The sequence below is a fragment of the Bombina bombina genome, chromosome 5 (assembly GCF_027579735.1).
Source record: "Bombina bombina isolate aBomBom1 chromosome 5, aBomBom1.pri, whole genome shotgun sequence".
NCBI lineage: Eukaryota > Metazoa > Chordata > Amphibia > Anura > Bombinatoridae > Bombina > Bombina bombina.
The window spans coordinates 284,144,714-284,159,312 of NC_069503.1; the positions used below are offsets into that span (position 1 = coordinate 284,144,714).

Sequence of the window (14,599 nt, forward strand, 5' to 3'; positions counted from 1 at the left end):
TTAGGGGTTAATAGGTAGTTTATGGGTGTTAGTGTACTTTTTAGCACTTTAGTTATGAGTTTTATGCTACAGCGTTGTAGTGTAAAACTCATAACTACTGACTTTAAAATGCGGTACGAATCTTGATGGGATAGGGTGTACCGCTCACTCGTAATACCAGCGCTATGGAAGTCCCATAGAAAAAAGACTATACCCAATTTGCGTAAGTTGATTTGCGGTAAGGTCAAAAAAGTGTGCAGTGCCCCTAAATCTGCAAGACTCGTAATACCAGCGGGAGTAAAAACAGAATTTATGTTTACCTGATAAATTACTTTCTCCAACGGTGTGTCCGGTCCACGGCGTCATCCTTACTTGTGGGATATTCTCTTCCCCAACAGGAAATGGCAAAGAGCCCAGCAAAGCTGGTCACATGATCCCTCCTAGGCTCCGCCTACCCCAGTCATTCGACCGACGTTAAGGAGGAATATTTGCATAGGAGAAACCATATGGTACCGTGGTGACTGTAGTTAAAGAAAATAAATTATCAGACCTGATTAAAAAACCAGGGCGGGCCGTGGACCGGACACACCGTTGGAGAAAGTAATTTATCAGGTAAACATAAATTCTGTTTTCTCCAACATAGGTGTGTCCGGTCCACGGCGTCATCCTTACTTGTGGGAACCAATACCAAAGCTTTAGGACACGGATGAAGGGAGGGAGCAAATCAGGTCACCTAAATGGAAGGCACCACGGCTTGCAAAACCTTTCTCCCAAAAATAGCCTCAGAAGAAGCAAAAGTATCAAACTTGTAAAATTTGGTAAAAGTGTGCAGTGAAGACCAAGTCGCTGCCCTACATATCTGATCAACAGAAGCCTCGTTCTTGAAGGCCCATGTGGAAGCCACAGCCCTAGTGGAATGAGCTGTGATTCTTTCGGGAGGCTGCCGTCCGGCAGTCTCGTAAGCCAATCTGATGATGCTTTTAATCCAAAAAGAGAGAGAGGTAGAAGTTGCTTTTTGACCTCTCCTTTTACCTGAATAAACAACAAACAAAGAAGATGTTTGTCTAAAATCCTTTGTAGCATCTAAATAGAATTTTAGAGCGCGAACAACATCCAAATTGTGCAACAAACGTTCCTTCTTTGAAACTGGTTTCGGACACAGAGAAGGTACGATAATCTCCTGGTTAATGTTTTTGTTAGAAACAACTTTTGGAAGAAAACCAGGTTTAGTACGTAAAACCACCTTATCTGCATGGAACACCAGATAAGGAGGAGAACACTGCAGAGCAGATAATTCTGAAACTCTTCTAGCAGAAGAAATTGCAACTAAAAACAAAACTTTCCAAGATAATAACTTAATATCAACGGAATGTAAGGGTTCAAACGGAACCCCCTGAAGAACTGAAAGAACTAAATTGAGACTCCAAGGAGGAGTCAAAGGTTTGTAAACAGGCTTGATTCTAACCAGAGCCTGAACAAAGGCTTGAACATCTGGCACAGCTGCCAGCTTTTTGTGAAGTAACACCGACAAGGCAGAAATCTGTCCCTTCAGGGAACTTGCAGATAATCCTTTTTCCAATCCTTCTTGAAGGAAGGATAGAATCCTAGGAATCTTAACCTTGTCCCAAGGGAATCCTTTACAGGGAGTGCAGAATTATTAGGCAAATGAGTATTTTGACCACATCATCCTCTTTATGCATGTTGTCTTACTCCAAGCTGTATAGGCTCGAAAGCCTACTACCAATTAAGCATATTAGGTGATGTGCATCTCTGTAATGAGAAGGGGTGTGGTCTAATGACATCAACACCCTATATCAGGTGTGCATAATTATTTGGCAACTTCCTTTCCTTTGGCAAAATGGGTCAAAAGAAGGACTTGACAGGCTCAGAAAAGTCAAAAATAGTGAGATATCTTGCAGAGGGATGCAGCACTCTTAAAATTGCAAAGCTTCTGAAGCGTGATCATCGAACAATCAAGCGTATCATTGAAAATAGTCAACAGGGTCGCAAGAAGCGTGTAGAAAAACCAAGGCACAAAATAACTGCCCATGAACTGAGAAAAGTCAAGCATGCAGCTGCCAAGATGCCACTTGCCACCAGTTTGGCCATATTTCAGAGCTGCAGCATCACTGGAGTGCCCAAAAGCACAAGGTGTGCAATACTCAGAGACATGGCCAAGGTAAGAAAGGCTGAAAGACGACCACCACTGAACAAGACACACAAGCTGAAACGTCAAGACTGGGCCAAGAAATATCTCAAGACTGATTTTTCTAAGGTTTTATGGACTGATGAAATGAGAGTGAGTCTTGATGGGCCAGATGGATGGGCCCGTGGCTGGATTGGTAAATGGCAGAGAGCTCCAGTCCGACTCAGACGCCAGCAAGGTGGAGGTGGAGTACTGGTTTGGGCTGGTATCATCAAAGATGAGCTTGTGGGGCCTTTTCGGGTTGAGGATGGAGTCAAGCTCAACTCCCAGTCCTACTGCCAGTTTCTGGAAGACACCTTCTTCAAGCAGTGGTACAGGAAGAAGTCTGCATCCTTCAAGAAAAACATGATTTTCATGCAGGACAATGCTCCATCACACGCGCCCAAGTACTCCACAGCGTGGCTGGCAAGAAAGGGTATATAAGAAGAAAATCTAATGACATGGCCTCCTTGTTCACCTGATCTGAACCCCATTGAGAACCTGTGGTCCATCATCAAATGTGAGATTTACAAGGAGGGAAAACAGTACACCTCTCTGAACAGTGTCTGGGAGGCTGTGGTTGCTGCTGCACGCAATGTTGATGGTGAACAGATCAAAACACTGACAGAATCCATGGATGGCAGGCTTTTGAGTGTCCTTGCAAAGAAAGGTGGCTATATTGGTCACTGATTTGTTTTTGTTTTGTTTTTGAATGTCAGAAATGTATATTTGTGAATGTTGAGATGTTATATTGGTTTCACTGGTAAAAATAAATAATTGAAATGGGTATATATTTGTTTTTTGTTAAGTTGCCTAATAATTATGCACAGTAATAGTCACCTGCACACACAGATATCCCCCTAAAATAGCTATAACTAAAAACAAACTAAAAACTACTTCCAAAACTATTCAGCTTTGATATTTATGAGTTTTTGGGTTCATTGAGAACATGGTTGTTGTTCAATAATAAAATTAATCCTCAAAAATACAACTTGCCTAATAATTCTGCACTCCCTGTAGATTCACACCAACAGATATATCAGAATGTCGTCCAAGTAAGGTACTACCGCAACGCCCCTTGGTCGTAGCACAGCTAGAAGGGACCCTAGTACCTTTGTGAAAATCCTTGGAGCAGTGGCTAATCCGAAAGGAAGCGCCACGAACTGGTAATGTTTGTCCAGGAATGCGAACCTTAGGAACCGATGATGTTCCTTGTGGATAGGAATATGTAGATACGCATCCTTTAAATCCACCGTGGTCATGAATTGACCTTCCTGGATGGAAGGAAGAATAGTTCGAATGGTTTCCATCTTGAACGATGGAACCTTGAGAAACTTGTTTAAGATCTTGAGATCTAAGATTGGTCTGAACGTTCCCTCTTTTTTGGGAACTATGAACAGATTGGAGTAGAACCCCATCCCTTGTTCTCTTAATGGAACAGGATGAATCACTCCCATTTTTAACAGGTCTTCTACACAATGTAAGAACGCCTGTCTTTTTATGTGGTCTGAAGACAACTGAGACCTGTGGAACCTCCCCCTTGGGGGAAGTCCCTTGAATTCCAGAAGATAACCTTGGGAGACTATTTCTAGCGCCCAAGGATCCAGAACATCTCTTGCCCAAGCCTGAGCGAAGAGAGAGAGTCTGCCCCCCACCAGATCCGGTCCCGGATCGGGGGCCAACATTTCATGCTGTCTTGGTAGCAGTGGCAGGTTTCTTGGCCTGCTTTCCCTTGTTCCAGCCTTGCATTGGTCTCCAAGCTGGCTTGGCTTGAGAAGTATTACCCTCTTGCTTAGAGGACGTAGCACTTTGGGCTGGTCCGTTTTTACGAAAGGGACGAAAATTAGGTCTATTTTTTGCCTTGAAAGGCCGATCCTGAGGAAGGGCGTGGCCCTTACCCCCAGTGATATCAGAGATAATCTCTTTCAAGTCAGGGCCAAACAGCGTTTTCCCCTTGAAAGGAATGTTTAGTAGCTTGTTCTTGGAAGACGCATCAGCCGACCAAGATTTCAACCAAAGCGCTCTGCGCGCCACAATAGCAAACCCAGAATTCTTAGCCGCCCAGAAACATGCGGCTGTAGCGACAGGGACAATGCATGAAATTGGTTGTAGAAGGTAACCCTGCTGAACAAACATCTTTTTAAGCAAACCTTCTAATTTTTTATCCATAGGATCTTTGAAAGCACAACTATCCTCTATGGGTATAGTGGTGCGTTTGTTTAAAGTGGAAACCGCTCCCTCGACCTTGGGGACTGTCTGCCATAAGTCCTTTCTGGGGTCGACCATAGGAAACAATTTTTTAAATATGGGGGGAGGGACGAAAGGAATACCGGGCCTTTCCCATTCTTTATTAACAATGTCCGCCACCCGCTTGGGTATAGGAAAAGCTTCTGGGAGCCCCGGCACCTCTAGGAACTTGTCCATTTTACATAGTTTCTCTGGGATGACCAACTTTTCACAATCATCCAGAGTGGATAATACCTCCTTAAGCAGAATGCGGAGATGTTCCAACTTAAATTTAAATGCAATCACATCAGGTTCAGCCTGTTGAGAAATGTTCCCTGAATCAGTAATTTCTCCCTCAGACAAAACCTCCCTGGCCCCATCAGACTGGGTTAGGGGCCCTTCAGAGATATTAATATCAGCGTCGTCATGCTCTTCAGTATCTAAAACAGAGCAGCCACGCTTACGCTGACAAGGGTTCATTTTGGCTAAAATGTTTTTGACAGAATTATCCATTACAGCCGTTAATTGTTGCATAGTAAGGAGTATTGGCGCGCTAGATGTACTAGGGGCCTCCTGAGTGGGCAAGACTCGTGTAGACGAAGGAGGGAATGATGCAGTACCATGCTTACTCCCCTCACTTGAGGAATCATCTTGGGCATCATTGTCATTATCACATAAATCACATTTATTTAAATGAATAGGAATTCTGGCTTCCCCACATTCAGAACACAGTCTATCTGGTAGTTCAGACATGTTAAACAGGCATAAACTTGATAACAAAGTACAAAAACGTTTTAAAATAAAACCGTTACTGTCACTTTAAATTTTAAACTGAACACACTTTATTACTGCAATTGCGAAAAAACATGAAGGAATTGTTCAAAATTCACCAAATTTTCACCACAGTGTCTTAAAGCCTTAAAAGTATTGCACACCAAATTTGGAAGCTTTAACCCTTAAAATAACGGAACCGGAGCCGTTTTAAACTTTAACCCCTTTACAGTCCCTGGTATCTGCTTTGCTGAGACCCAACCAAGCCCAAAGGGGAATACGATACCAAATGACGCCTTCAGAAAGTCTTTTCTAAGTATCAGAGCTCCTCTCACATGCGACTGCATGCCATGCCTCTCAAAAACAAGTGCGCCACACCGGCGCGAAAATGAGGCTCTGCTTAAGCTTTGGGAAAGCCCCTAAGGAATAAGGTGTCTAATACAGTGCCTGCCGATATTATTATATCAAAATACCCAGATAAAATGATTCCTCAAGGCTAAATATATGTTAATAATGAATCGATTTAGCCCAGAAACAGTCTACAGTCTTAATAAGCCCTTGTGAAGCCCTTATTTATGATCGTAATAAACATGGCTTACCGGATCCCATAGGGAAAATGACAGCTTCCAGCATTACATCGTCTTGTTAGAATGTGTCATACCTCAAGCAGCAAGAGACTGCACACTGTTCCCCCAACTGAAGTTAATTGCTCTCAACAGTCCTGTGTGGAACAGCCATGGATTTTAGTTACAGTTGCTAAAATCATTTTCCTCATACAAACAGAAATCTTCATCTCTTTTCTGTTTCTGAGTAAATAGTACATACCAGCACTATTTCAAAATAACAAACTCTTGATTGAATAATAAAAACTACAGTTAAACACTAAAAAACTCTAAGCCATCTCCGTGGAGATGTTGCCTGTACAACGGCAAAGAGAATGACTGGGGTAGGCGGAGCCTAGGAGGGATCATGTGACCAGCTTTGCTGGGCTCTTTGCCATTTCCTGTTGGGGAAGAGAATATCCCACAAGTAAGGATGACGCCGTGGACCGGACACACCTATGTTGGAGAAAAAGCAGCGTTATGAGGCTTAACGCTGCTTTTTAACTCATAACGCAAGACTCGTAATCTAGCCGAGAGTAACCAACCCTGGTTTTCTATATAGGGGTAGCAAAAATGTTTGAAGGTAAGCAAAGACCATCTTGCTGTCTTACAACTGCTAAAAGCCACCATTGCTCTTACTAAAAAGAATTACATGGACACAGCATAACCCCAATCCTTGCTTGCAGGGAAAAGTATCCATTAAAGGATTAACAACTTGATTTTTTCAGACACCTTCTTCGCACATCACCTACAATGTTACACAGGCAAAGAATGAGTGGGGATTGTGGGTAATGGGAGGATACTTAAAGGCACAGTATACTGTAAAATACTTTTTCCCTTAATGTGTTTACAATTGCTTTTGTTACCAATTGCAGAGTAAAACATATATGAAAATTAGCTTTTTAAGGTTTATTTGTGTATTCTAAAGCTCTGATTTTGTGTTTTGAAGTCACAACCTAATAAAATGGGTTGAGCTTGTAGGTATAAGCAGATCTCATTACTGTATCACATTGTGTACATATACCTGCTTTTTTATCTTATATCTGTCCATAAAACAAACACCAGTACTTGGAGAGAACAATGGAAAATCACTATTTTATTACCTTATCTCTGCTATATCCCACTGGGAGTGCTGCCTGTGTTTACAAAGCTTATCTATAGCTTGGACCTGCGCCACAAACTTTCAGGATGGGTGGGGATACCAACGGCTAAATCAACTATTTCAAATGCTGATATAAGGGTAAAGGATCTACTTGTAAACAATTTAATACACTCCAGCAGGTAAAGTGGATCATTGGGAACAAATTAAAGGGGAGAACATTTTTGAGTAAACTGTCCCTTTAAGGTTTTGCTGGGTGTTCTTTGCCTCCACCTGGTGGCCAGGAGTTGAATTCACACTAGTAATTGAATGGATTTGTGGACTCTCCATACCCACTCGTAATCTGGCCCTCTTTTTTGCAAAAGTACACTTATATAGTCCAGGAATGATATTCTTATAAAGTTCTACCATTTGATATAAATACTCCTACATTCCTACTGGACTAAAAACTTTATGAAGAGTCGACTCCGAGAGGGCCGTCTTCTAAATATAGTGTATAATAGATGGTTGAATGTATACTTGTATACTCAGTGCCATGTAAGAATGTGTAACAATTAGGGATGGGCGAATGTGAAAATTTTCGAATTTCGAATGTAGAACGAATGTTATTACCGAAATTCGAATTCTAAATCCGAATGTCGATAAGAACGAATATTCTTAAAAATTTGAAAATCAAATGTTATTTACAGTTTTCGAATGTCACTTTCGAATTCGAATGTTTATAATTATATCGAATGTCCACATTCGAAATTTTGAATTTAACATTCTATTTAACAAATACTATTCAGAAGTTCAATAGTTCATGTGGTAGGGCGGGAATCTAGTAAATTGATACATAATAGATACAAATATATCATTTCGAATGTTTCCATATAGAATATTGCATAATTCGAATATTACATTTAAAGAAAAAGCATTAGAAATACTATTACAATCTAAATTCGAATTTTTGGAATTCTAATACACGTATTGCATAATTCGAATATTACATTTAAAGAAAAAGCATTAGAAATACTATTACAATCTAAATTCGAATTTTTCGAATTCAAATATAGCATAATTCGAATATTACATTTAAAGAAAAAGCATTAGAAATACTATTACAATCTAAATTTGAATTTTTCGAAAAGAATATTTTCGAATGTAATCGTAAAATTCGAAACCGAACATTTGAAAATCGAATGTTAGAATGTTATGTAAACATATTCGATTCGAAAGAACGAATGTGTTAAAATTTGTGCCGTTTTTCGAATGTTGCGAAACATTCGCCCATCCCTAGTAACAATCCTTTCCATTATCTTCTTTTTTATATGCCTCAATTAAACGTTTTGTTTAAAAAAACAAAACAAAAAAACAACTAAAAAACATATATAACACATTAAAATACAATATATAAATGATAATGGAGTATATATATGCTCCAACTTTTAGATTATTTTTACCTCAACATTTGCTCATTAATCACTTCCCATTGTAGCTGAACCTTATAGGGACAGTAACAATTTAACAATTCATCTTTCTTGATTCATATAGAGACTGCAATTTTAAACAATTTTAAAATTCACTTCTAATTTCAAATTTGCTTTGTTCCCTTTGTATCCTTTGTTGAAGCGTTAAACTAGGTAGGATAATTAAATCCAGTTACTGTTTATGAAAATGGGACACAAATGGAGAAAAGCAAGAATGTAACTGTGTATGGTACCAGACAATGCATAGGTGTTTATCACCTCATGAACCAAATTATGTCAATTTATTTAAATATGGGAGTAGCATATTTTGACTATATAAGTAGTTTTTTTTGTTCTTCTTTTCTTGTCTTTTATGATTGTTTTAAATTCCTCCATATTGAGTGCATTATATCAGGTTTTCATGCACTCGCAAAAGTTCTTAATGCTGCTGAGAAATAAACAAATGTCCATTTTGTACACTGTAATGTATATTATACCATCTATTTATCTTACATACTAAACAATAAAATCAGAATCCCTAAGTGAAGGGTAATGCAGATTTTGATCAATACATTTTAAAAGCCAGTCATGATAGAATGATATAATGGCTAAACAAAGTCAGACTCCAAAAATACTTTTAAACATAAAATCCAGGAAACCATGTGACTCTTTCATGAAACTCAAATGGCTTGCAATTCAAACTGGGATTCTCGCTTCCTTGCATTTATAATCCTATGCATAGTTCAGATTAACACAGATAAAAAGCTATATCCATTAGTGAATGTTACCAACTGGATATTTAAATGTTCTTGCAGAAGTCATTATAACAGGCACAATAGGGATAATAGCAGAATATAACTGCTGAATGATTAGTTAATACCAATTGAAATTCTGCTTAGATTACATTAGTGATACTTCTCAGAATTTATTTTGTATACAAATTGAACAATTTCATTGACAGGGGTTTGAGGATTTTTTACTATCCCTGGAGACCAGACAGATTGTCATGATGTTACTATGGATCCATTTGGACTTCATTCTAAGGAGTCTATTTATCAAAGCTTCAACTGAAAATACGCTTGAATTTCTTGTCGTATTTGTCGAGAGATTGATCCGCCGTAGTTATCAAAGCGTCAAGATTGTCAAATTTTTAAATTTGTGATGTAATATACGATTCCGCAATCTCAATCCGACGCAGATCGATGCTTGCATCATTACAGATGTTTTGAATTCAGATTCAACTCTATTTGACCCTTTTCTTAATTTATCAAACATTTAACAGGTACGCTCGCGTGTATTCAGACACAGCGTACCTAGTTTTCAATCCGCCACCCTTGAGGTCACGGATGCCATAGAACTCAATGGGAGTCTGAAAACACAGAAAGCTTATGTTTGATGCTGCAAGAGAATGAAGTATATTACATAATAAAAGTAAATTAGAAACTATATTAAAATTGTATACCCTTTCTAAATCAAACAATATTATCGCTCTACATTTGGTGCACTAGTAGATATAGGGATAAAAATGAAAAATACATTACTACTGATGGATTATGCTACAACTTTGTCTCTCATTACAAAGCAAGGGCACAATGTTATTTCTACAAATTTTTTGAAAAGTTTTGCCCCAAACTTGTCGCACTAATAGATATAGAGATAAAAATGAAATAAATACACAACATAATATAGCTAACTTCCTTTTTATTTTTTGGGAAATATCTATGTGCACCAAGTTTAAGCCATGTAATACAATTCACACTCTCCACTTCGCACCAGTTTTGACTCAACACTTTTCCCAACAATTATGACGCAAACCCACACACTAGTGAATTTTTCAACCACTTTTGATTGGAATATGCATAATCACATGATTTATGACATCAGCCAATCTGATTCAAATACATACATACATTTTAAACTATCACTAACAAATCAAAATTCTCGATACATCAGAACTTGTAAGTGCCATTTGTTGTGTATTATACTTTGAAAGTGTGTATATGTAATTTTAGAATTAAAGATAAACATTAATGCTGACATAAGGACACACAGTGTAATATTTTAGGCAAGGATTTTAAAATTCGAATTGATGTTTGATTCAATATAATCAAAGCTCAAAGGGATAGCCCACCTAACATTAAACTGTTATGATTAAGATACAGCAGACATTAAAATCACCTCTTTACTGTCATGCTATTTTCAGTGTATTTATTCCTTCTCTTGAATTTATTTTTCAGTAAGAAATGAATGCCATCTTATATGCCAGCCCATTTTATAACACCTGTGAAGGGGTGGTTTTTCAAACTAGATTGCAATCAGGAGGGGTTACACAGGTACAGAGAGAAAACTGGCCCAGCTCTTAAAATACCCATTGATTCCAAATAAATACATATAATACCCTGATTACATGTTATATTTGCAATTATTTCTGCTCAGAATAATAATACATTTACACTATATACATATAGTGGTATAAATAAACACAGATATATGAAAGACAACATTGTTTAGAACAAAAAAAACCCGAAATTTAGGGACATGCAAATATGTTTGCTAAATATTTCGGACATAACACGCACACACACACACACATATATATATATATATATATATATATACACACAAGTATGTGCAAAGGTATATGTACAAATTCTAGCTTTAATAATAATTTATAAAAAAAAATGAGATAAAAGCATATCATGACTTCTAGAAATACAAATACACATTAATTTATGTCAAAGTATCATATAACAGATTTTTTTGTATAACAAATAACTTTCTATGAGATATTGTTTATTGAGGTATGAATGTAGCTATTTCTTGGGCATTAACATTTTAAAAATAAAAGATTAGCTTTAGAGAAATGTGCTTGTTCATGGACAGTAATGAAATGGTATAAATAAAGTTGGGAAAAACCCGAATAACCACAACATCGATGACTGATAGTTAACAGCAGTCCCATGCTCTTCGCACCGTACGTGACGCGCATGTTTTTGACAGCTTTTTTGATAAATAAGGGTATCGCATTCAGATCTGCGTCAGCGATGTTTGGCGAGTGTATTGACGCCGGCGAATGCACTGAGATTGACGCTTTGATAAATTGACCCCTTGGTGTAGCTTTACATGTACATAGGGAACCTATATACAGATAGGAAATCCTTGTATTTTGGAATAGTTTGTATTTTGGAATATTTGTATATTTGCATCTGTAAAATGGGACCAAGTATAAGCAGTGTAGCATGCCATTTAGACAATATGTACATGTCATAATGCAGCTTATACATGCAACCTAAAGGCAGTTCTATATCATTTTTGTATTACTTTTGTATACATAGTACCATCAGAAAGATAGTGCAGTATTGTAATTATAGTAATGGTTGCTTTAAGTAAATATAGATGAGTATTTATATTTGCATTTCAGATCACAAAAAAAAACCCAAAAACAAAGTTTCAGGCAGAGAAGATTGTGACTTAGTTTTTAATATTTTTTTTCTTTTTTAAATATGAATAAAAAGTTTGGATTTTAGAATTATTCTGCATTTCAGGATTTTTACCTGTGTTGCTTATTTTAAGCAGCAAGTAAATATTTTTTTTTTATATATAAAGGCCCTAGATCAACTTCTCCTGAATATTCCGATAACAATTAAATACATATATTCATCATTTTAAAGGCAATACTGACAAAAAACTACAAAGAACAGAAAATGATTTTGTGTGTGTGTGTAACACAAAATCAGTATTACCTTGGCTACAAGGCCAAACTACACCACAGTCTTGATTTAACTTCATAAAAGTATGTTTTTCAAAACTGCACAACTCAAAGGCACCATGAAGTCAAAATTAATCTTTAATGATTTAGCTAGAGAATGCAATTTTAAACAACTTTCCAATTTGCTTCTTTTATTAAATTTGCTTTGTTCTCTTGGTATCCCTTATTGAAGGAGCAACAATGCACTACTCTACTGGGAGATAGGGGAGCATATCTGGTTAGCCAATGCCAAGATGCATATGTACAACTAACAATCCATCACTAGCTTTCAGCAGTGCATTCGTGCCCATGAGCCTACCTGGGTATCCTCTTCAGCAAAGGATACTAAAAGAACAATACATTTGATAATAGAAATAAATTAAAAAGTTGCTCCAAATTGCATACTTTATATGAATCATAAAAGTTGAATTTTTATAGTTTTGTTCCTTTAAGCAAAATAAACATCCTGAATAGGTCTTCATCCATAAAGACAGGCATTTTTTTCACAGACAAATTATTTCCTAAAAGTATTCACCTTATGAAATATAAAATTCCTCAAGATGCCTTTGTCTATTACAATACTTGTTGAAGAATAGGATTTAAAGATCATTGCTCTTCATTTTTTATTTTTTTTTATTTGAGAAAATATCTTCCTTGTTCCAGCTTCTAAGCAGGTTTTAGTTAGAGGGGATTATTAAAGGGTTAAATAGGATGCCCAATATATATATATATATGTTTTCTTTAACCCATGACCAGCCCAGACAACCATTTTTCAACATGTCATAGGCCAGAACAATCATTTTGTATTCATGACAAGCCATGCAACAGATACTGTTTAACCCCAATAAAAGTATATGTTTCATTCTACCTTGAACATTGAAGACTAACTAAACAATTTTTTTTTTCAGCTCTGAAGAAAGATGAAAACACAATTGATGAGGTAAGAATTTAATATAATACTTTAAAATATGCAATGAAGAAAAAACGATGCATTGATCTTTTTAATTATGAGGATAATCCTGTGCTTCTAAACTGGGACTGGGACCTTCATGGGGTATAGCAAAAAGAGTGCTGCTGCAGAAACCGTCCGTCGGGTAAGTGGAGGGCAATGGAGCAGACCCGCTCAGAAAAAAGGGTGTGTGGAGCCAGTCCATAAAGCGGAAGCTTCTATGATTAAGCGCAAGTGTGCGCGAAACATGTAAGACTGCTGTCTCCCTCCTTGGTTTGTTGTGTCTTATTTTTTGCCTTTGTCCAAACATACTTTTTATTGGAATAAAAAATCTTTTTTTTCCTCTGTAGCTCAGTAGCCGTCTGTTTTTTCTTTTTGACCTTCATGGGGTCACTAAAAAATGTTTATGGGTCCCCACAAGAATTGATAATGTAAAGTGCACAAGGAGACAGGAGAGCGTAAGGGTTCCCTGGTACAACAGCAGGCTAAGTTACAATTACTAACCAAAGGCAGAAAGGAATTAGGAGGTTGCTGTTAAGCTCTGCTTGTTCTTTAAATGTACTTTTTGTTTATCTGAATGTCTTCAGCTCTTCACATAAACTTGTTCATAAAGGAAAATTAATGCAGATACAATTATTTTTATTAATTTCATAGGACATCTTGGCTATGTGTATGTATATGTTTTGTATGTATGTGTGTGTGTGTGTGTGTGTGTATTTGTGTGTGAATGTGCTTGCAATTGTGTATGTGTGTGTGTTTGTGTATGTGTGTGTGCGATGTGTGTGTATGTATTTATGTATGTATGTATGTGTGTGTGTTATGTGTGTATGCGTGTGTATGTATATATTTGTGTGTGTGTGTATGCTTGTATATATGTATGTATTTGTGTGTGTGTATGTATGTGTGTGTATATGTATGTATGTGTGTATGTGTGTGTGTGTGTATATATGTATGCATTTGTGTGTGTATGTGTATATTTGTGTGTGTATATACAGTATCCCACAAAACTGAGTACATCCCTCACATTTTTGTAAATATTTTATGATATCTTTTCATGTGACAACACTGAAGAAATATGTAATAGTAACAAATAAATGAAATAGAGGGTTATAAAACCCTCGGTGCTGTCCCTTTAAGTATACAATTAATAATAGGAAGGGGAAGATATAGAAAAAGAAGGGGTCAAATAGCACTCTTTCCTAACAACTTATGCTGCTGACATGCAACTAAGTAATCAGTAACAATTGTGAAGTGAATGTAAATTTTGATGCTAAAGTGCCCGTTTTTTAAAACTTCAATTAAAAACTTACCTTTTAATCTTCACAGCAGCTCCAGCTTCCTCCACCCGTTTCAAAGCCTCTTCCTGGGTCTAAAATGAGGCATCCAGCTTCCTCCAATCACAGCAGTGAATCAGACACTGAAACCCCGGGGGGGAAGCTGTGATTGGAGGATGACCTATCAATTGTCGCGATCGCTCAGCTGATCGCTCTTTTCCCTTCCGGATTTCTTCAGCGCTGTTGCGCTACACTTCGTTGCCTAGCAACTTGACTGAAGCCGTCCCTCTCCTCTGACGTCAGAATGGCTTCTTATTC

At 37.3% G+C, this 14,599-nt stretch overlaps 1 protein-coding gene across 1 annotated transcript in view; it reads left to right on the forward strand.

Moving 5' to 3' along the window:
- Positions 1 to 14,599, forward strand: part of CDK14 (cyclin dependent kinase 14) — a 1,122,917-nt gene that overhangs the window by 79,413 nt on the left and 1,028,905 nt on the right. Inside the window, exon 2 of the mRNA XM_053714025.1 lies at positions 12,967 to 12,998. Within this exon, the coding sequence (XP_053570000.1) occupies positions 12,967 to 12,998 (32 nt within the window). The remainder of the gene's footprint in view (positions 1 to 12,966; positions 12,999 to 14,599) is intronic.